This window comes from Rana temporaria, chromosome 2, assembly GCF_905171775.1.
Source record: "Rana temporaria chromosome 2, aRanTem1.1, whole genome shotgun sequence".
In the NCBI taxonomy this organism is placed as follows: Eukaryota; Metazoa; Chordata; class Amphibia; order Anura; family Ranidae; genus Rana; species Rana temporaria.
In genome coordinates this window covers 164989154-165014133 of record NC_053490.1, presented here as the reverse complement: position 1 = coordinate 165014133, position 24980 = coordinate 164989154, and the positions used below count along the sequence as shown (strand labels likewise).

At 40.4% G+C, this 24980-nt stretch overlaps 1 protein-coding gene across 4 annotated transcripts in view; it reads left to right on the top strand.

Moving 5' to 3' along the window:
- Nucleotides 1-24980, top strand: part of LOC120929675 (protocadherin-9) — a 587299-nt gene that overhangs the window by 89232 nt on the left and 473087 nt on the right. Inside the window, exon 3 of one of the 4 annotated variants that reach the window (XM_040341354.1) lies at nucleotides 4701-8259. The exons of the other annotated variants lie outside the window; for them this stretch is intronic. Coding sequence (XP_040197288.1) covers nucleotides 4701-4754 — 54 coding nt within the window. The 3' untranslated portion in view covers nucleotides 4755-8259. Of the gene's footprint in view, nucleotides 1-4700; nucleotides 8260-24980 lie in introns of those variants that run through there. 4 annotated transcript variants of the gene reach the window in all.

Sequence of the window (24980 nt, the reverse complement as noted above, 5' to 3'; positions counted from 1 at the left end):
TTAGGCTTGATATACAAAGCCTTAACATTTAACAGATAAAGTTAGCTATGTGACTTTTAAAATCTTATTGGACTCAAATGAAAATAAATTTCATATTTTTTAAAATAAGGATCCTGGTGTTTTAACTTTGTGAATTGAGCATATACTGTTAAGCTCACCACACACTGTCATAAAATGTCATCGTACAATTTTCTTTAGATCTACCAATAACCATTTAGTGCATGGGCCTGCTTGATTGGATACAGATTGATTGGATAGTTTAGTTAAGTGGTCTTATTACAAGGTGATAGAAAAAGGAAAAAAAGAAACTGCGCTACAAGAATATGCGCGAATAGTTGGAAAACTTAGTCCCTATGATCAATCGGAGGCTGCAATTCTAATGCATTATATTAATACAAAATCATAAATTGGGAGAAAATAGAATTGCGCTAACCATGTAACTCAAATTAATAAATCAAAATAAAGTGTTTAATCTATTTTATTTTGATTTATTTATTTGAGTCACATGGTTAGCGTGATTCTATTTTCTCCCATATTACAAGGTGATACTAAGGCCTCGTACACACGATAGGTTAAACTGATGGACCGTTTTCATCGGTCAAAACCGATCGTGTGTGGGCCCCATAGGTTATTTAACCATCGGTTAAAAAAAAGCCAACTTGTTTTAAATTTAACCGATGGATTCCTAACCGATAGGACAAAACCGATCGTTAGTAGGCACAACCATCGGTTAAAAATCCACGCATGCTCAGAATCAAGTCGACGCATGCTTGGAAGCATTGAATTTTGTTTTTTTCAGCATGTCGTTTTTTTTCACGTCACCGCGTTCTGACACAATCGTTTTTTTAACCGATGGTGTGTAGGCACGATGGACCATCAGTCAGCTTCATCGGTTAACCGATGAAAGCGGTCCATCGGTCGGTTCTCATCGGATGGACCGATCGTGTGTACGCGGCATACGTGTAAAATGTACACATCTGGTGCAAGAAAAATATGTTTTATTCTGTTTGCCTCAAGTATATACACTTGTGCAGTAGGACATGCCTTAACACTGTTACCTTAATAAGAGAGACTTAAGGGCTCACTGAGGGAGAGAGAGAGCACTGATTGCAGTAATATTAAGAAATACACTTGGCATATTTGCTAAATCTTAAGCACAAAATGTTTTTCTTTTTAATTTAGCATTGGTGCAGTGCTAAATTATACATCATTATTGAATTGAAATGTCTCAACCTAGAAAATTATAGCTAAGAGCAGAACACTTTTATTAAATCCCTAAGTTACATTTGTATAATTCTTTGCATGTTCTACTTGGGTATAAATAACCACATTCACGTGAATGGGTTATTGTGCCTATTTTTAAAATGTTACCATCCTAAAAAGCAGACAATAAATTACCAAATTGTAAATGTAAATTGGTGCTACCACCCAGAAACAAAAGGCCTTCTCCCAAAAGCTTTGGGCTGTAAAACTCTTAGTATTTTTGTTCAATAGACCACTCCTTATTGATTCACTGTTATCCTGGTAAAGACAATTCGATAGCAGACAGTACTGGTGGAACTATATGAAAACGATGAAGATGATATGACTGAATATAAGGAAATTGAGTCCAGTGGGGATCCAATTTGTCACCACCATGCAGAATCTAAACATTTTTGTAACAAATCCATCAACTTTCCCTCTCTGAATTTGAACCCCAGTATATCCACATTTGTTTAACAAACAGTCAAAGAAATTAAAAAGTTACCCATTGGGGATACGGGGCTATATAATTTAATCAACGTATTTGTATTGTTTAGTGTTCTTGATATTATGAGTTGGGATAAGCAACTTTCTCTAAGTTCTCCCATCTCTCTATCTCAGAATACGCAGCTGATGTACACCAGAGGATATCAATTATGTGTGGCACCATAGTGGTAGGAACGGTCTCTGTTTTAAAGGAGGTACCTTTTTATCAGGCGTGTATGTACAGGGGTTGCAGGGGTCACCATCGCGATCCAGCCCCATGCTTCAGGGGACCCATGCGCCCCCATATGCCTGGATAGGAGGGCAGTGGCATGTAAAACTGATCCCTCCATGTAGCCACTGAATGCCCACTTCTCCTCCTCTCACGCTCAGACATTCAGCAGCTGCAGGAGGGAAATGGAGGGCATTGGTTCCTCTACATGCGGCTCCCACATACTGCTTCTGCCCGGGACTACTGTGTGCTTCCCTGGCCCCTCCAGCCCCCTCCCGCAGAGCTGCCGATTTTCCTCCTCCCACCTCCACACAGCTGCTGTGGGGAATCTGTCAGGATGGAGAGCAGGGAAGGAGCTGATAAATTTGTCATTTACTGGACACGTTCTTGTCTTAATGAATAGAGGCAGTGATCTGACTCATTCATAGCTGGGGCATAGTAAACTTTGTTTACTATGCCTCAGTTTATGAATGAATTGAAAGCTGTGTACAGAGCTATTTCTGTTCATTCATTCTGTGCAACTGAGGCTGCAGAGAAAGGAACTGATGAATATGTCCTTAGTCCCTTTCTCTGTCTCAAAAGTGAAACATCAGAGGTTTGTTTGGAACCCAGATCTTTCACCAAAGCCCTCTAATGGGGGTCCTAAAGAATATGTAAAGAATACTGTAAGATCAAATTGTAAAAAAAAAACGATAATGATAAAAAAGAATAAGAAATTAAACAACAACAATTACAAACTACTGACACCAGTGGCAGAACTACCAGGGTCACAAAGGTCACTCTTGCGACTGGGCTCTGGTGTTCCGCCACTGTGGGGGGGTCCCCAAGATGGGAGGAATGTGGCCTGCTGCCGGGACCATAACAAATGGTCCCACCATGGGAGTAAAGGGTTCTGGGATCAGTGGACGGGGCCCTGGTTGGGGGCCAGGGGGACCCTTCATGGTTTGTTGCACCAGGGCCCTGAAGGTTCTATTTACACCTCTGCTGTTTATATTACATCAGCTCAAGCTTTAGACAACAGCACACTCATTCTCTAAAGATGCATTATCTTTCAATGATCATTCTCACTGTACAGCTTTTATAGCAGAGTTTTAGTGGTGACATGCGGTAGCATTTTCATAAAATATATCTGATGAGGATAATGTTTGTGGTCAAAAAGTAACAGGCAGGGCTGATCTATGTGCAATTCAGCAGGCAGATAATTTGGCCATAGAAAATTTGCTTCTGTTAGTTTATGCAGACATCAATAAACTGCTTTTCTTGTCCTATATACAGTTCAGATAGTTTGGTGTGAATCAGTGGATCTTTGCAATTTGAATGTTTGTCTCACTAAATCTGCTATTTTATTCATGACCGAGCAACACTGCCTTGTCAGGTGATCATACTCAAATGATAGTGATCACCAGACAAGCGTGATAATGCAGCTGGCTCTCAGCCCCTTCAGAGTGAACATGACTGTCAAAAACAGTCATAATGCCTGGTGACAGTAAGTGTGTAAAGTACATAAAAATGCACAAAAAATCAGGGGAACACATGCACATGAAGTAAAGGGTTCTCTAGCATAGACCCTTCTTCATGCTTTAAGAACCACCCCACCTACATGCAAATCTACTGATAGGAAACCTTAAACACATTGTACATTTCCAAATGCTTAATTGCTTAACAAGTCTTTTTTTATCTTGTAATGATGGGCTGTCATGTTGTGGCTGCAGTTTGTAGTATCATGGCTGATCTATGTATTAGTTACACTGCGTCCAATGCATGCTTCTCCATTTCCTTTGTGTTGCATTACATAGTGAGCTCTCTCATAATTGCTTTGCCTGTTTGTGTCTAACTTAGATCTAATTACTGTTTAGCTCTCATAGAATGGGAGACGGAGGGATTGTGGGATATATAGTTTCGTCACAGGAAGTGCCAGTTCTCACACTACAGACAGAGGTCATGCATTAATCTGTATGGTGGCATGCCTCATTTTTTAACACAAACAGAAACTTCTAACATGGTAATAGAAAGATTTACTGTACTATAGGCTTTGCATGTCGAGCAACAAATGACACCATGAATTTACATGATCAATGCACATATTTAGCAGGCGGGAAGGTGTAGGTAGGAAGGTTTATAATACCTTTAAAGGGTTACAGGCTAGGCCATATAAAAAAAATTGTGGAAGTACAAGCTTAAAGAATAACTGTACCTATCCTTTAAACGAACACCCCTTCCAAATCAACACCAAAGCGTTATACTTACCTTTCCGTCTTATTTAAATATTTTTGCTTTGCTGCCCCCTGGGAACCTTAAAACTGCTGTGGTAGTCTCTCTGCTGGGATCTTCTTCCTCCATCCTGTCCTATTGGGAAATGCAATGCATATACCTCTCCATAGGAATACATAGAGATTCATAGGAGCATGCCCATGAGACTTCTGCTGCTGCAGCTATGTGGCACCCAGCAGGCTGCACAGGTAAAAAAAAACTGAAGGGGCGTATAAAGGTAAGTGTTAGACTTTGGTGGTTGTTGGCAAGGAGGTAGTCATTTAAGGAATAACTGCACTAAAGGTACAGTTGTCCTTTAGATTTTGGTCTCCATTAGTGTAGTAGCTCTTGCTATTACACTTGATGTTAGGAGGGGAACAATTTTACAGCTTCAGTTCTCATAAAAACTATTTATAACAGTATTTATACATTGCATTTCAGCTTTTACTTATGCTGAAGTATTAATGGTAGATTTTTCAATTTTTCATGATAGGTCCGCTTTAATGAATGCCCAGATGTCCTACAACATGTGAGTGGGTGGAGCTAATGCACCAAGACACCTCGTTTTTTCTACTCTACAACATGCATTGATTATGCAGTCTGTCGGAAGTTACTCCATCTGAAAACTAAAGCCAATAATGCATTCAATAATTCTGCCACACCAGAAACTGGACACCTTGGGCCGTAGAGAGCGATAAAAAAATAAAGATGAAAGATTCTGTACAAATTTTGGATTTTTCCCACATTGCCCTGATTCTGCAGGGCATGGATCGAGAAAGGATTGAATTTGTCCCAGTGCATACAAATCCGGATTTATCCTATTTGCCTCAAATCTGCCGGTTTATGGATTAACAATGGATCATATATTTACAGACTTGCTCATGTCTGACAATAACTATTAAAAATAATTAAACTTATTGGCACAAAGCCAGAATCACTCTGGAACCCCATATCATGGATTTGTATTAATGCGCTTATTAGGAACATTATAGGTGACTTTATGAGGTTTAAAGGTTACTTTAATTAGTCCTTAATGATAGGCAAATCTGGTAAGAAAAACAAAAATGGTGGAGATCAAATAAAGGGCTCTTTTTAAAGACAATGGGCTTAAAAATCATACAGTTTTCAATGCAGGCACATTTTTTCAGATGGTGAAATTATACAGGTGGGCTAGCAATGAACAGTAACAAGTTGACTTTTCTGTTGAGGTTTGTAAGTCAGGTCATCATGATATGCATTTATGTGAAACCAAACAAACTTTAAATGAACAATCTATAAAAAAAAATCTATATGCAATACATATACAATCCAAATTATGTATTTTTAATGAAAAAAAAAAACGAAAGTTTAAACTTTATCTTACTGAACACTTAGATACATATTATATACAAGTGAGTGTTAGGAGTGCAGTGTGTCCTGCATCACAAATGTTATATATTTATCATGGGATAGTTTATTAGTATGAATTTCAATTTTGCAACTTATTGATATATTTAAAGGGCCAGTAAAATACAAAACATAGTTATCTGTTGAAAAAGTGATATTAACAAATGCCTAAATGTTTGTACTCTATTACAGATCTTGTAATATGTGTCCATGGTTTACTTATACGCTAACTGTAGTGTAGGGTTTTTTATTATTGACCATTTAAGCCCAACTGACTTATCAGTTTATATCAGATTACTATATTTCAGGTGCATCAAAAAAAAAAGGTATGCGGAATTCAACAGTTTGTTCTCTTAAAGCTGAAATTCAGTACCTGATATTGACCTAGTATCAGCCTCTTCCAATCTATGTACAGCAGAGCCCAGATTGGGCGAGGGATAAACATCTAAAGGAGCCAATCTAGTGTTCTGTAGTATTTCTTTGTTAATACAGGGTATGCCAATAGGGGAGGAGAGTAGTCCACTGATTCTGCATTCTCTTTCTAATCTCAGGCTATGGGAGAGACAAGACCTGTGAGTCTTACTTAATAGTAGAAGAGTGAAATCTGGTCTCCTGCCCTGCCAGGACTGGATGGACAGAAATACAAAGTCATTGGGAAATTAAACAGCCCCCATATATGTATTTCATTGTGTATTTAGCTCTTTGTCTTGCGTTAAGCTTTAAAAAAGCAACCACAGCCTGAGTAGAAAAGTCTGCCTCTTTATGGCATGTTGCAGAGAGGGACCCTTGTTCTCTTGGTGGAAGGTGGGAGGTTTTGCACTCCTCCTACAGAGTCAGAGTTAGAGATCTCCAGTCAGCAGTGAGCATGAACTTTCCTAATTGCAGAACTATAGATCTAATTCTGCATTTGGCGTGTTGGCCTTCTGCAGAGAGATCACTCCCTCCACACTGAGAAAAATGGTCCTTCTGTGCAGCATGCTGGCAGTGGACAGGTTTATCTACTCAGCCTTTGGCTGCTTTAAAAATAAAATAACTTTAAGACGTTGTACACTGTTTGTTTTGGTGCATCTAGAATTAATTAATCTGAATTCAACTTTGTTGAGCTTAAAGGGTGAGAAAAGGCTGACTCAATGGTTCTTAAAATGAAAACTCATCATATATAAGAATACAAGAACAGTAGGACAAAGAAAAAATCCAGCCATCCTCATTTGTGTTTTAGTTACTTTACTGTTGTGACTATGGAAACCCTATGCTGCAATACACCCTTGCCAAACTGTAAATTGCATTTTGCAAAAAAAGATCTTAAATTTAAAACTGGTTATTTCTGTGTTTTTGGATTAAACTGCTATCATTAAGGCAAAATAAAATGCAGAATTCCCCAAATTCTGCCAATTTCAGAGGAACAATCAAATAAAAGATAGGACTCAGTGTAGCTATAGAGAACCTGCAGAGAACAATATTAAGACTGGCTTTACAGCTAGGTCTTGTAGTATTGAATATGGTAATTGTAGTATTGTGGTATTTACTACAACATGTTAATGTATGCCCCGTGTGTTGTGTTGCCATTCAATTAGAATGGCATCCAGACTCACATCTATAAGAGCCAGCAACCAAACACATGGCATGTTTTGTGGTGTACTGCATAACATAAATGGTGCAAGAGCAGTGTTTCATCCTTTGGGATGTGTTGGCACTGTGTTCAAAAATATTGAGTTACCTTAATGCTATGCACAATAGTGCATAAAATACCACATGGGAACTCTTGTGCAGTAACATTTTGCAGCAGAGTTGGAAAGTGTGAAGGGAACCCAAAAGTAACTAAAAGCCAGACAACTGGTTGAGAACTGCTATGACATGAAAGCAGCTTCTGTTTTTGCCATAGATATATTCATTTAAATTAGATGGCATTTTTGTAGTTTACAAAAGGAAGCTGCTAGGTGTATAATGTTTAACCTTTTCGCAAAGCATTACAGTGCTTATTGCCAGAACTCAGGCCAATATGTGGCACTTCACACTAATCCTATGTGTCCATGTTTAATTCCATTTAAAAAAATGGGATCTACAGACTTAGCAGTTCAATGTGGTCAATTTCAATGACTCCAGCAGCAATTTGAGTTCTTGGCATGGTATTAAATCTCTATTTCATGGATTAGCTTTCATCATGACTTTAATAAACACTCAAGCACGTTGATCTAATGCAGTTGCTTCTAAAACAGTACTGACAGAGCTAACATTTGAACCCCAAGGTCATTGCTCTGCAAGTTCCGCCAAGATTATTCACAGACAGACCTTTTCCCAATTATATTTGCAGGAAATCCAGAATGTCTTTGCTGAAAAATATTAAATTCTTTTGAGTTTATTTTTATAGACTAGTCAAGCTATTTCAGGTATTTAATATGTAGTTGATATGCCTATCTTGCACACATTTTTCACACTTGTTGAAAATCCAGCCTACAAATATTATAACCTATAACATATCTTGAGTGCCTCTATACCTGTCCTGGATTTCTATGAATTTATTTGTGGGTGAGCACCTGGGTATTTACTTCACACATAGCATGCAGTGGCTACCCTTGGGACACTATAACTATACACTATATACACATACACTATATTGACTTGTGTCTTGTATTGGGACACCTGCCTTTACATGCACATGAACTTTAATGGCATCCCAGTCTTAGTCCATAGTGTTCAATATTTAGTTGGCCCACTCTTTGCAGCTATAACAACTTCAACTCTTCATGGAAGGCTGTCCACAAGGTTTAGGAGTGTGTCTATGGGAATGTTTGACCATTCTTCCAGAAGTGCATTTGTGAAGTCAGGCAATGATTTTGGATGAGAAGACCTGGCTAACAGTTTACGCTCTAATTCATCATAAAGGTGTTCTATTGGGTTGAGGTCAGGACTTTGTGCAGGCCAGTCAAGTTTCACCACCCCAAACTTGCTCATCCACACCATATTGCCAAAAGTATAGGACCACCCCTCCAAATCATTTAGTGGAGGGAGGGTTATGGTGTGGTGTTGTTTTTCAGGGGTTTGGCTTGGCCCCTTAGCATACCAAGACATTTTGGACAATTTCATACACCCAACTTTGTGGGAACAGTTTGGGGATCACCCCTTCCTGTTTCAACATGACTGCACACCAGTGCACAAACAAGGTCCATATCTAAGACACAGATGAGCAAATTTGGGGTGGAGGAACTTGACTGGCCTGCACAGTCACCTTTGGGATAAATTAGAGCAGAGACTTCAAGCCAGGCCTTCTAATCCAACATCAGTGGTCAAATATTTTTATAGATACACTCTTAAACATTGTGGACAGCCTTCCAAGAAGCGTTAAAGTTAGTATAGCTACAAAGGGTGGGCCAACTCAATATTGAACCCTACAGACTAAGACTGGGATGTAATTAAAGTTCAAAAGATGTGAGAGTTTTTCCTGACCCAGCCATTTTGACTGGCGTACACACACACACACACACACACACACATACACCAAATTGTAGTGAGAAGTTATTTTCTTATTTAATGATCTAACAGAGCAAGCCTATTTAAGCAAAGCGTATCCATGAAACAAGACAAAATAGAAAGTAAAGCTAGTTTGAAGAATGTGTAGGAGGAAGTATTGTATTATGTATGCCAAGATATAAAAATGATTACTTGTATTCAATAAAACCTGCAACATGTAGGGAATTTCGATTCACTGCAGTGAATTGTTTGACATAAGTGCAGTTCATTGTAATTTAATCAGATTGCACCAGTCAGATGTGGTTACTTGCATCTATTGACATGAATAGTCATGTCATATGACAGAAACATAATTGATAACAAAAGACCTATAGAAGAAAACCCCAAATTGCTAATGTCAGCTTTAGTCAAATTTTTAGATATTTTCAATGCTGTTTTTCCAAGTGCTTGCTGTGTGATGTGATTTCTGATTAAACTGAGCCTCCTTTTTATCTATTCTACATGAGTTTAACCCATGGAGAGTGCATGAAAGACATGTTTGTTTATTTCATGGAGTGATTCTTTTCTAGCCTAGTGTATAGTGGCATGTTTCCAGAAAGCCTTGATTTCACATGGCAGTTTAAATAGACTGTTGTTAAATGTTTTACATAAATTAAAAGGCAATTCCACATTTAAAACTATGTATGTATGTATGTATAAACGAATCCCATCGCACTACTTGCATTGTGAATCACCTTTTATTTCCTAAAGTTTCCCACAACTTTTAGGCAGTGGCTGACCATGCAAGCTCAGAAAATGTGACTACCAAAAAGTTTACATTTGTGTCACTAGAGGGGGAGCTGTGTAAATGTTGGCCTGTCTCATTGCCAATAGTGATAAGTCATAAAAATCCAATCAGCCTACCCAAAGCATCCTTAACCCTCCTGGCGGTATCCCCGAGCGTGACTCGGGGTGGATTTTTTCTGCTATAATCGGTATCCCCGAGTCACGCTCGGGGTAGATATGCAGAGCCTGCAGCGTGCGCTGGCTTACCTTGTCCCTGGATCCAGCGATGCCACCGCGATGTGTGAGCGAGTGGGACCTCGCTTGATTCACACAGCGTCCTCCTGTGCCGCTGATCTCCGTTCCCTGCAACGTTACGACGCACGGGAGCGGAGATCGGCGCCAAATTCAAAAACGTAAACAAACACTATACATACAGTATACTGTAATCTTATAGATTACAGTACTGTATGTAAAACATACACACCCCCCTTGTCCCTAGTGGTCTGCCCAGTGCCCTACATGTACTTTTATATAATAAAAACGGTTCTTTCTTTCTGCAAACTGTAGATTGTCCATAGCAACCAAAAGTGTCCCTTTATGTCAAAAATGGTTTTAGATCAGCTAGAAAACAGCGATAATAAATTATAATCACTTGCAGAATTGTGCGATAGCGATTTGTGGGGAAATTCGTCATAAAAAAAATAATAATGACAGTGACAATTTTACAACTGAGAAGATTTCAGTGATTTTGATTTGATTACATTATTGAATAATTTTTATTAGAATTATATTATTATTTGTTATAATTATTTATAATTATTTATTATATTAGAATTTATAATTTTGTTTTTTAAAAAATGTACACCCGGGATGCCTATTAGATTCTTGTTTGGTCAGATTTAAGTGAGTTATTCCTAAGAATTACAGGCCTACAGTATTAAATGCCAAATTTCCTTGCAAATAATTGTACCGCTTTTGGTACGTAATTCCAGACAGAATCATACCGCCAGGGAGGTTAACAAGGGAGCATAAGGCCCCTTTCACACTGGCGGACCATTGAGGTCCGCCTGTCAGTTTATTCGGTGGACCTGAATGGGCGCTCCATCTAAATGGTCCGCTGACATCTGATCCGATCCGCTAAAATCAGACAGATGGTGATACATCACCATCCATCCTGGTGGATCGGACAAGATCTGATAAAACGGACATGCTGTCCGTTTTCGTCCGATCTCTCCATAGCAAGCTGCGGTGCTTGACAAGCCCCTCCCTGCTCAGTGAGCAGAGAGGTACCTGTCATCTGCTGACTCAGCAGATATCAATGGAGAGGTCTCCCCGTGTGGAAGGAGCCTTAGCTAGAGACACAGAGGGGTCTACAAATTTACAACTGTTCCCTTATCAAATTTGGCAAATGCTCTCAAATATCTGTAGGCCGCAAGTGTAATTGATATAGCTAACCATCTCTAGATTGTCTTTCTCTGGATGCCATACCACTTCCACAAACTCAACTTGTCCAAAACCGAGCTCATAATATCCCCCCCCCGCTTCTTCCCCTGACTTCTCTGTCAAGAGCAATGGCACAACCATCCACCCACCCATGCCCACATGCCAGGGTGCTAGGTGTTATCCCGGATTCTGTTTTCTCCTTTTGCCCCCACAGCCAATCCCTTTCCAAAGCTTGCCACCTCAACCTCCGCAACATCTCCAAACGGCGTCCCTTCCTTACCAATGAAATCACAAAGCTCCTGATTCACTCACTGGTTATTTCTCGCCTCAACTACTGCAACTCCCTCTTCATTGGCTTACCTTTAAATAGATTATCCCTGCTTAAGTCCATAATGAATACTGCTGTCAGACTCATCCACCTTAAAAACTGCTCAGTGTCTGCTACCCCGTTCTGCCAATCCCTCCATTTGCTGCCACTCACCCAACAAATGAAATTCAAAATACTAACAATAACTTACAAAGCCATCCACAACTCTGCCCCCAGCTACATCACTAGCCTAGTCTCAAAATACCAATCCAATCATCCTCTTCATTCCTCCCAAGACCTCCTGCTTTTTAGCTCCCTCATCACCTCCTCCCTTATTCGCCTCCAGGACTTCTCCCAAGCCTCTCCCATCCTCTGGAATCAATCTGTCAGACTATCTCCAAATCAATCTACTTTTAGGCGATCCCTAAAATAGTTTCTCTACGGAGAAGCCTACCCTGCTTCCACCTAACAACTGTTTTTTTATTTTCTTCATCAGCTCACCCCCCACAATTATTACCCTTTCGTATCACTTCACCCTCCCTCCTAGATTGTAAGCTCTAACGGGTAGGGTCCTCTGATTTTTCCTGTATTGAATTGTATTGTAATTGTACTGTCTGCCCTACTGTTGTAAAGCGCTGCTCAAACTGTTGGCGCAATATAAACCCTGTATAATAATAATAATAATAATAATAATAATCTCTAAAAGAAACCTGAAGAGCTAATAATGAGCCTAGTGCTCTGGTAGCACTTTTGAATTGCAGCACTGGAGCTCTAGGTTTATTTTCCTGCAGGAATCTGTCTACATAATACTTGTATCATTTGTTCAAGTTTTTCTTCTGCATTTTATCCTACAAAACAAAACCATACCAGCAGGTTAATTGCCTTCTGCCAAAATTAGCCTCAGTATTTACTTACATATATGCATGATTGTGGTAGAGATCTTAGATTGTTAGCTCCTTTGGGAGCAGGGTCTGATGTGAATGGTTCTTTGTATTTTGTTAAGCGCTGCGTAACTTGTCATTTCTGTATAAATAAAAAAAAGTAAATAAATAAAAGTGCTGAAATAATGTGCAGTGCCCACTGGGAAATTCTCTCTGTCATACTGTGCTGCTTCTTGAGCCAGCTTCCCTAATAACATTACAAATCCCAAAGTCACACTGTGATCTTATTAAAGGGTTTGAATTAAATTTCATATTGATATTGTATGGGGCAGGACTGGAGAAAACAGATTTTGTTAGGAGAATTACAGATTATCATGTTGTCAGCTCACTGGCAGATACTTTGTGACCCTTTCACATTGAGACATAGGTGTTTCTTTCTCAGCAATGCTTACCATTCAGTTCTTTTGTATAATAACAATCTTACTGGTACTAGAAACTCTCCTTTAAGGCATTAGGGTTCATTTACTTAAGGAGTAAAAAGTTTACTTGGCTTGGTGATTAATGCTATGTTCATTTACATCATCCAATCTATTGCAAGGTGAAGTGCTTATTTTTGTTTGTTTTTTGCATTCACCTGCATGTGATTATTGTATTGAACACAGATGAACTTTTTCACTAAAGTAAGTTTACAATTATTTAGCTAAGCAAATATTCCATACTCTTTTAGAAAATTAATTCCACTATGGGCAGAATTTATCATAATGATCACTTTGACAGATGAAGTGAAATGAAATCTACTGACTGACAGCAGGCTGTAGATTTCATTCCACTTCATCTGTCAAAAGTGATAATCTACAAAAGGGGTAGATATTTAGTAAGGATGAGCTCATTATTAACACAAGTTTGGACAGCATGGGGAAAAGGGGGGGGGAGTGCATACTATGATCTTACCCATTTCCTTGCCAGTTAGGTTGCATTCTAGAATTACGTATATGGTGTGTCCCTATTAAAATCCACACCAGAGTGTCTGCTATACATTTTGGGGGGAAGAAGGGGTATTCTACACTGTTTTTTTTTTTAATTTATGCTTTATAATATGCTTCTGCAAAATTGATGTTACAAGGAAAGAAACATGATACCATTTAACCACTTAAGGACCGCCACACACCTATTTACGTTGGCAGAATGGCACAGACAGGCATATGGGTTTACAGGTACGTCTCGTTTAAGATGCCGCCGTGTGGTCGCGACCCTGCTGTGAGCTTCGCAAGCCAGATCTTGGGTCCTGCGAACTCGATCGCCGCGGGGATACCCGCGATCATCTCATGGAGAGATAGAGTGGGCAGATGCTAATGTAAACAAGCATCTCCCCGCCCTGCCTAGTGACAATGACACTGATCTCCACTCCATGTAATCGGAGTGGAGATCAGTGTCATGTCACACACAGCCCATCCCCCCTACAGTAAGAATTAATTACCAGGTCACACTTAACCCCTAGAGCAGCACATAGTGGTTAACCCCTTCACTGCCAGTGTCATTTTTACAGTAATCAGTGTATTTTAATAGCACTGATCACTATAAAAATTACAATGGTCCCAAAATGGTGTCAAAAATGTCCGATGTGTCCGCCATAATGTTGCAGTCACGATTAAAAATTGCTGATCGCCGTCATTACTAGTAAAAAAAAAATAGTAATAAAAATGCCATAAAACTATCCCCCATTTTGTATAAGCTATAGCTTTTGCGCAAACCAATCAATAAACGCTTACTGCGATTTTTTTATCAAAAATATCTAGAAGAATACGTATCGGCCTAAACTGAGGAAAATTATTTTTTTTTATATATTTTTTGGGGATATTATTTATAGCAAAAAAGTAAAAAATATTGATTTTTTTTCAAAATTGTTGCTCTATTTTTGTTTATAGCGCAAAAAAATAAAAACCACAGTGGTGATCAAATACCACCAAAAGAAATCTCTATTTGTGGGAAAAAAGGATGTCAATTTTGTTTGGGAGCCACGTCGCAGTCCCGAATCACAAAAAGTGGCCTGGTCTTTGACAGCGAAATGGTCCAGGGCTGAAGTGGTTAAATAGCCAGTCAATAACATTTAAAAAAAAAGAGCTCACAGGCCCTTCCAAAGGTCCCCCAAATATGTTGGAGGGAAATGTCATTTGCTGGCAATTTAAAACCATTTTCTTTTGTAAAACACCCATCAATGCTCCCGGCCAAATAGAGTTAAAAAAATAAAAATACATTTCAGGTACATGTTCCCCAGGAAAATCTTTGATAGCAGCGAACAAATACTCTTGCGCACACGTATTTTGATTGGGTGATATACATTTCAGGGTCTCAGGCCTTTCTGCCCTCCAGGATAGGGGTATCCTAGCAGTCAGAAAATAAATTGTGCATTATCCTTTAATAGATTTATTAAAATATTTGATTGAAAATTACAAGCATGTGAAAGAAACCTTCAATATAAAAGCTTACAACCGATGGCAATCGGCCCGATATCAACAGTCTACAGCTATAGAAAGAGAGGACATGCAGTGGTCTTCAGATCCTCTCCTTCAATTCCTGGAGACTGTTGATATCAGGTTGATTGCCATTGGTTATACGATTTTATATTGCTGGTTTCTTTCACATGCTTGTAAGTAATTTCCAATCAATTCTTTTAATAAATCTATCAAATTATAATGCACAAGGCTGGTGCACCCTTTTTTCTCTATTGTTTTTCTGTCATGTTCCCCAGGACAATACCCTCCATGCTATTGTATACAACCCTATTAGCCCAAAAATGGTTATTGAATTGCCAGATTTACCTTCATTGATTCCAGTGGGGTTCGGGTTCAGCATCTGAACTTCTTTGAAAATTGCCAAACCTTATTGAACTGAATCCAGGGTGGTACAGCTCATCACTACCTTTGCAAAAAATAATGTTCATGTAGCTTCAGAAAGGTGATGCTGTATTTTCTTTAGTCGCCTATTTTTTATTTATTTTTTAACATGATTGGATATTTGCCATGAACGCCACCACCCTTTATTCACTAAATTTACATTTGCTTTGCTAGTTGAACATAGTCTAAATCAACCCCAACCTTATACATTCTTGTATAGCCTCATAGCATGCAAATGTAATTAGATTATCAAATTCCAACCAGAGTTTCTGAACTCGAGTCCCATTGACTGCCTTAAGACAAAACAGATGGCTCCTCACAGTTCAATAAATACAAAGACAAGAAATAGTAATAAGACACATCACACAAAAAGTATTTGCTTAGTAGTACACACAGTAAGTTAGGGTTTTTAAACTGGGGGATAGAACAAGCCTTAAATTGCACATAATACTTCAAATTCAATATATAGGAAATATTTTTATTCTAAAAGACATTTAGATATCGCAGTAAAAAAATAATTCAAGGGATTTCACTTTTTCTTTCAAATAAATTCTTGCTTTTTTCAGTGTGTCTATGGAATATGGCTGCTTTTCCCCCATGTCTAAGACTTCGATTTTTAGTTATTACTGTAAACATTTAAAAATCGTCTTTTCAGGAGATGCACATTTGGGGGTTCATTTGTAATGGAAAGCAATATCTGCTTTCAGCAGTACATCAAAATGCCATGTGCCAGGATTTTACATTTAAAGTGGAAATTCAGCAATTTTTTCAACTTTCCATCTCTTGTTGTTCTAACTTTGGATAGTAAAACATTTTTTTCTGCCATTAAATACCTTATACAGCCAGGGCCGGTGGAAGGATTTTTGCCAACTCAGGCAAAGGTGCATTTTCTGTCTGCATGAGTTGTATTTTTTGGCTGCTGCGTGCCGCTGCTCAGTTCTCTCCACCCATCGCCACCAGGAACTTGAGCACGGTCCAGACTACAACTCCCAGAATGCAGCACGGGAGTAACACAGCCAATCAGCGGCCGCCAAGATCGACCTCATAAATAAAAACATGTCAGCAGACAGCGGCCGTTTGGAGTATGTTAGGCGGCCTGGGGTCCCCCGCCCAGCCCGCCCCTGAATCACACACACTGGTCTCTCTCGATCGGGCAAAATTTTCCACCCTGTTCCCTGGCGGCGCCGTAAGGCAAGTGCCCATCTTGCCTTGCGCTAGAGCCGGCCCTGTATACAGCACACATCCTGTTGTCTGGTCGTTATCCTAGGCTTATGACATCATGCACAGCTCTCTCTCTCTCTCTCTCTCACTGTGAGAGTTTGCCAGGAAGAAAGGAGGAATAGTCATAAGAGGGCTCCAAAGCTGGAGGTGTGCCTCTGTGTGTCTGTGTGAATCCAGGAAGTGAACAGGCAGCAGCTTTAGCTGCCCACAGTTAAAAAAGTTGCAGCCAGACTTAGTGGAGGGAAACTTCTGCACTATATTTGGCAAGTACAGAACCACAGTATATATAAAATAATATGCAAAGTGGTTGGAGGGAAGATGTTTTTATTACAAATTATGTGAGCAGACTGCAGTTCCTCTTTAATTTTCAAAATACAAGGGAGGCTGCAGCATCCTTCTGTGTGCTTCATGCATAACACAATTCTCCAGATAAGAGTCCTGTCACCTGACCTCTAAAAGTCATGTGACAAATTTCCACCCCCCCACCACTTTCCCACCCATTCATTAAATTGAATGGGGCTTTGTTTACATCAGAGCTACTAAAATGCATATGGCTATAGTTAGGCCATATTGATGCTTAATAAATTGGCCCTTTAGTGTTATCAACTTCATTCAGCCACAATACACAATAATGTAAACAGCAGGTAGGAAATACATTCAGTCCATTGTGTTTTAATCAGATTATACCAGTCAGATATGATTACTTGCATCTATTACATAAACAGTCATGTTGTACAACAAATACATTGTGCTGTTTATGTGGTTTATTTTAACCCTGTGCTTTCCTTTGTTTGTTTGCTCTGACATAAATATTTTAGAGGGTATGCAGGGGATGACTAGATTTTGAAATAAATGAATCATACTGCTAATACTGGCCTCAATGTTTTTCTCTATGTTTCACACCTCCTGATTCTGCTGTCCTTGATCCTGCTTTTGTACCTGCTACCCTGGCTTTTGCTGCCTTTAACCTCCTATACAGATTCCATTGTTTCTACCGTTTCCCATTGTACCTGGACCCCCCTGGCCCCCTTCCTGAACTATCTCACTTGCTGTGGCTTGCCCCTCTTTCCTGACCTGATCTTTCCCAATCCCTATATATATATATATATATATATATATATATATATATATATATATATATATATATATATATGTTTTGTGTATATTGTATCTTATTTTCTTGGATTTTACACTGTGGAAGCCTTATTTTTTCTTGGCGTTTAACTGTGATCGGGCCCGTCTTTGGAGGTGGAGGGTTGTCAGCGGGATTCCCTTGGAGATTTGAAGGCCCTGGCTGGGTATATAGCCACAAGTGGGAAGGACCTCCCATAACAGGAGGTCATAAGGAGCTGGTAAACGTCCATTATCAAGAGGTGGAGGCTTTTTTCTGAAATTCACTTATGATTCTGGTGAAAGATCAAAGCTCTGAGGGATTCATTGGATTTCACATCACTCAATGGACTTTCCTTTATATGTTCATCATATTTGTGTAGCTCAACTTTATTTTGAACTTCTTGCTAATAAAGTATAGCACAGTTTTCACAGCTTTGCCTGCTGTGTTATTTATGTTCAGTATAATGACTAAGGGGGTTATTTATGAAAGGAAATTCACTTTGCACTACAATTGCAATCTACAAGTGCAAAGTGCACTTTAAATTGCACTGAAAGTGCACTTGGAAGTCACTGTAATTCCGAGGGAGACATACAAGGAAAATAAAAAACAGCATTTTAGCTTCAGATCTATCCCTCAAGCCCTATACACACGATCGGATATCTAATGGAATCTAATCCGATGGATTTTTTTGTCAGATATCCAATGAAGCTGACTTCCATCAGTCTTGCCTACACACCATTGGTCAAAAATTTGACCGTGTCCAAACGCAGTGACGTAAAACACTACGACGTGCTGAGAAAAATCATGTTCAATGCTTCTGAGCATGCGTCGACTTGATTCTGAGCATGTGTGGATTTTTGACTGATGGACTTCCACACAGACAATTGTTTTTTTCTATTGTTTTTTTATCCATAGGAAAAATTTAAAACATGTTCTATTTTTTTTAACCGATGGAAAACAAACCGATGGTGCCCACACACGATCGGTTTGACCGATGAAAACAGTCCATCGGTCTGTTTTCATCGGATCATCAGACAAATCGATCGTGTGTACAGGGCTTCAGACTGCACTTTCAAGTGCACTTCCAGTGCAATTTTAAGTGCACTTTGCACTTGTAGGGCTAGATTCACAGAGAGATACGATGACTTAGGCTGGTCGTATCTATGCGACTGATTAATAGAATAATTTACGCATAGATATGCCTAAGATCCGACAGGTGTAACTGTGTTACACCGTCGGATCTTAACTGCAATTTAAAAATGGCCGCAGGGGGCGTTCTCGCTGATTTACACTGAGAAATATGTAAATCAGCGAGATACGGCAATTCACGAACGTACGCGGACCCGACGCAGTGTTGTTACGACGTTTCCGTAGCGGTTTTCCCGGCATATACTTACCCCTGCTTCTATGAGGCACAGCCAATGTTAAGTATAGCCGTAGTTCCCGCGTCGATTTTTGTTTTTTTTACATCGTTTGCGTACGCCGATTCAGAAACCCGCGCGCCGCAAGTTACGCTCACGCAGAAACCACTGACGTCCTAGCGATGTCAGTGGAAGCAATGCACGCCGGAACAATTCGGGGACGGCGCATGCTCATTTAAATTGGCGCGGGGACGCGCCTGATTTAAATAGTACACTCCCCCTAGCCGCAGAATTTGAATTCCGCCGGGGGATTTACGATCCGCCACCGCAAGTTTGGAGGTAAGTGTTTAGTGAATTAGCCACTTGCCTCTCAAACTTGCGGCAGCGGATGTTAAATCACATAGATCACGCGGATCTGCTGATCTGCTGATCTATGTGAATCTAGCCCGTAGTTTGCACTTGTAGTGCAAAGTGGATTTGCCTTTTCGTAAATAATCCCCTAATGCCTCGTACACACAATCGGAACTTGCGATGGCCTAAAAGCCGATGGAATTTTTTATCAGAATTCCGTTCAAGCTGTCTTGCATACACACTGCCAGACCAAATTCTGACTGTCCAAAATGCAGTGACGTAAAACACTACGACAAGCCGAGAAAAATTAAGTTCAAAGCTTCCGAGCATGCGTCTAATTGATTCTGAGCATGCATGGGTTTTTTCTCTGTTGGAGTTGCACACAGACAATAGGAATTTCCTCATTTTTTTTCCATCGGAAAAAAATAAAAAATGTCCTATTTCTAAACGCCAACGGAAAAAAGTCCAATGGGGCCCACACACGATCGGAATTTCTGATGAAAAAAAGCCCATCGGACTTGTTTCATCGGAAATTCAGATCGTGTGTACGCGGCATAAGTGTCAGCTTTCACATTTGTAGGAGATATTCTTTAGTCATGATATTAAATTGCTGGCATCCAGAGCTGCTGATGTAAAATATTTATAGAACAATATACAAGTATGCGGCACAATAACTAGTACATGAATGTAAACCCCTACAATTCAAGTAATGTACCTATTGTATATAATGGGAGAACTGTCAGTGTCTGAAATCTGAGTAAAATAAGTCAGACCACACAAAACAAAAGAAAGCGTTCAGTTTAATTCTACAGTTCAGATGTTTGTCAGATGTTATACATCATTGTTTCAGCAAGAAATACTGGCTAAAAGTCCGTGTAGCGATGCGTTTTATGATAAATTCTGTTCCACCAAATATGTATTTTTCCTTTCTCATGAAAGAGCAGATGAATGTAGAAATTTCAAGGGTGGATTAGTCTAAACATAATTATTTGCCAGTTGCCACTAATAAAAGGGAGCACATTAACCAAACTATTATAAAGTAATCATTATTGCATGCAGTACACTAAGCTCGGGTGGTCACGTGAGCATCCCAGCAGACAAATACTGTGTATATTGTTTTTGAAAGAGCAATTTAATATGTGTTCTAGAAATACAAACCAAGAAATAATTTGCCAGTGAAAGATTAAATTGAAGCTGCCAGAGGATCAGATAAATCCACAGAACACAGGAAACAAAGGAAAAGGAGCTCAGATTTGTGCTGTATTAGGTTTAAAACTGTTATAAACCGGGAATATCAACAAACAACCTCATTACACCTGTCTTTCAAAATGTGCCCCACTTTTGGCCAAAGCCATTTCTCAAAGTCCTTAAAATACAAAAACCTAAATGGTTTCTATGGGTAACGCACATAATCCCTACTTTCCCTGTTCATAAACAACCCTTCTGAATCTATCAAGTATGATTTACTGGAAACTCTGCTAAAAAGTGTCTTGAAAAAGTTATTTATGGACAGTTCAGTTGACTTGTATTCTGAGGTTTGCAGTTGTCATGGCTAGAGACAAGACATTATATTATAAATAACCGGATGTTATTCCAGCTGCGTTATTCCAGTTACGTGTGCTGTAACTCCACATAACATAAAAGAAAACGACTGAACTCCAGGCAGGACGTACATCAATGCAGTTCTGTTTATGCAATTATTGTAAGTACCTGCTATTGTATATTATCACTGTACAGAAAAGCTCAGACTAGGAAGGGAAGAAAAAGAAGTCAATCAGTTGTGCTGCAGTGCTCAGGTGTCAACAAAAAAACGTATTGACAGGAGGAGAAAGCAAAGTGACATAAAGATGAGCTTAGCAGAGTGCTGCTTCTCCTTTGCTGCCCTATCACATACTGAGGAAGGGACAGAATTTGTGTTACTGAGCCCCGGTGCACACTGACTGTGGGAATTAAATTGTGCGAGTTCAGGCGGACTTACACAATTTCATTCCCGCATGTCAGTCCCTAAACTACTTTTAGGAATTGGTGGTCACATCGATTCAGACAGTGCCATTGCTGGCAATTACCGCAGATTTGGCATGCGATATGACATGTCAAACCACATGCCAAATCGCATCAATGTGAACCAGGGCTTAAAGTGATTGCAAAGCTTAATTTTTTGTGAAAAACTAAGGGCCAGATTCAGAAAGAACTGCGGCGGCGTAACGTATCGTCTTTAAGTTACACCGCCGCAAGTTTTCCTCGTAATTGCCTAAATCACAAAGCACTTGAGTATAAACTTGCGGTGGAGTAACGTAAAGACGTCCGGCGCAAGCCCGCCGAATTCAAATGGGGCGTGTACCATTTAAATTAGGCGCGCTCCCGTGCCGGATGTACTGCGCATGCCCCATTCTGAAATTCCCGCAAAGTGACGTAATTTTTTTGAACAGCGACGTGCGTAACATACTTTTGTATTTCCGGACGTCTTACGCAAAAAAAATTTGAAATTTGACGCGGGAACGACGCCCATACTTTGACATGGCTCGTCTAAAGTTAAGGCATGTAAAAGCATGCTTAACTTTATGATGGGAAAAAATTACTAGCGACGACGTAACGAACGCGAAAACCTTCGTGGATCGCCATAAAAGCTCATTTACATACCCGACGCTGGAAAACAACGCAAACTCCACCCAGCGGCGGCCGAAGTATTGCAGCCTAAGATCCAAAGGCGTACGAAGCCGTAAGCCTGTCGGATCTTAGCCAAAAGCCGTCGTATCTTGTTTGTGAATCACAAATTAAGATACGACGCGGCAAATTTGAAAATACGCCGGAGTATCAGTAGATACTCCGGCGTATCTCTTCTGTGAATCTGGCCCTATGAGCTTATCAGAGTGCTGCTTCTCCTTTGCTGCCTTATCACAGACTGAGGAAGGGACATCATTTGTGTTACTGAGCCCAGGTGCAAGTTCAGGGGAACTCGCGCAATTTAATTCCTGCATCAGTCCCGACTTCGGGGGCGATTTCAGAGACATCGGCATGGGTTTCTGCACAGATGTCAATGTAAATTGTACCCTGAAATCGCCAAAAGTATCACAGAAACTACTTTTGGGAATCGGCGTCACATCGATTCGGACAGTGCCATTGCCGGCAATTGCCACTTATTTGCATGTCATTTGACGTCAAATCACATGCCAAATCGTATCAATGTGAACCAGGTCTTAAAGTAATTGTAAAGCTTATTTTTTTGTGAAAAAAATTAAAATACTGTTAAAACCACTTTAAAGGGGTTGTAAAGGTTTGTTTTTTATTTTCTAAATAGGTTCCTGTAAGCTAGTGCATTGTTGGGTCACTTGCCTCTTTCTTCGTTTTACCTTCTAAAAAAAAAATGTATTTGTCTGAATTTCTCACTTCCTGTTCCTCCCCAGTAAGCTTGCCCCCATCATCCGTGCCCTTCTGGCTGGAAGTTAGTCAGCCAGAACAGCTCACTGAGAAGGAACAGGAAGTGAGAAATTCAGACAAAAAAAAACATTTAGAAGGGAAATCGAAGGACGAGGTTAGTGAACCAACAATGCACTAGCTTAAAGGAACCTATTTAGAAAATAAAAAAAAACCTTTACAACCCCTTTAACCACTTCCCTACTGAGTCATTGTAAAATGACGTAGGCGGGAACCTTTCCTCCTTCAGAGTGGATGTCATATGACGTCCTTGCATTTCCGGCCACTAGGGGGCGCTCGTGCACCCCCGCCACATTGCTCTGGACCCGATGCGCGTGCCTGTCGGCCGCGATGTCCGTCGGGCACCCACGATTGCCCGCAATCACGGCAGGACCATGGATCTGTGTGTGTAAATACACAGATCCATGTCCTGTCAGCGGTGAGGAGACAGATGTGTGTTCCCAGTACAGAGGAACACACATCGATCTCCTCCCCTTGTGAGTCCCCCTCCCCCTACAGTTAGAACACACTTTAGAGAACATATTTAACCCCTTCAGCGTGTATATATACACATGTGTGTAAAGCGCTGCATAGATTGACAGTGCTATGTAAGAACCTGTAATAAATACACTAATAAATAAATAGCTAACATGTGAATGGCATAGAAGGGGGTAGGCATTTTATAGTCTTTGTACTCTTCTTAAAATACTGCACTTCATCAGTTTAAGAGTATTTTCACTAGGGGTGGATATCTAAGTAATGTACCAAGCCTCATAGCAGCAAAAAGGGTCCTGCTTACATAACATTTGTTGGGAACTTGGGGCCAAATCCTCAAAGGAGATACGCAGGCGGAACTGCTGTTCAGCCTGCGTATCCCTGTGCCTATCTTTGGATCTGATCCTCAAAAGGATTTTTCCAAAGATAGGCAGCAGATCTGACATCTGTAAGACACTTACACTGTCAGATCTTAAGATGCAGTACCGCATCCGCCGCTGGGGGCATTTCGAGTCGAAATGCCGCTTTGCGTATGCAAAAGAGTACTTGGGCAGATCCACAAAGCTTTTTAGCTTTGTGTTTTCTGCGTAAGTTACGTTTTGCATGCGTAAAATTAGGGATGCTTTTACAAGGTGTAAACTAGTAACACCTTGTAAAAACATACATTTTTTTCGATCGCAACTTTATTGTCCCGTCGCAATCCACAAAGCCCGACGTAATGTAATTTCGCGCGCTGCCCGTCGGGAAAAATGACGTCACACGAATGCGCAGAACGTCCGGCGCGGGAGCGCGCCTCATTTAAATTGTCATCGCCCCCTGGATGAGAAGAACGCCTTGCGACGGAGGCACTTAATTAACACAGCCGAAAATTTCTAGGTAAGTGCTTTGTGGATCGGGCACTTAGGTAGAAATTTTCCGCCAGTGTAACTTAACTGCTGAAAGTTAAGTTAGGCAGGTTTTTTGTGGATTTGCCCCTTGGTCTTTATAAAGCTTTTGGGGAAATAGCTAAGATGTAGATGACAGGTTTCATTATGCAAGACTTTCTGGTCATTCGTGTGGCATCAATAATGCTTTCTCAAGAACCTTTTTTTCCCCATGACAGGTTCCTGTGTACCTGGCAATGTAACCTCCACCACTTCCCACCCTCCCAGTTGACATCATGATCTTTACAGCTCTAACCTAGGTTCTATTGCATATATTGCTCCAATCAGCTCTGGCAGACAAGGAGCACTTATGAGTGTGTTGCTTAACCAGTTCCCGACCCCCGCATGTACATATACGTCCACAATATGGCACGTACAGGCACATGGGCGTACACGTACGTCCTCGCCTATTAGCGGGTGGGGGGTCCGACCGGGACCCCCCCCGCTACATGCGGAGGTCGGGTCTGCTCGGGGAGCGATCCGGGACCACGGCGCGGCTATTTGTTTATAGCCGCTCCGTCGCGATCGCTCCCCGGAGCTGAAGAACGGGGAGAGCCGTGTGTAAACACGGCTTCCCCGTCCTTCACTATGGCGGCGCATCGATCGCGTCATTCCCTTTATAGGGAAGACACGATCGATGACGTCATTCCTACAGCCACACCCCCAAACAGTTGTAAACACATACTAGGTGCACCCTAACTCCTACAGCGCCACCTGTGGTTAACTCCCAAACTGCAACTGTCATTTTCA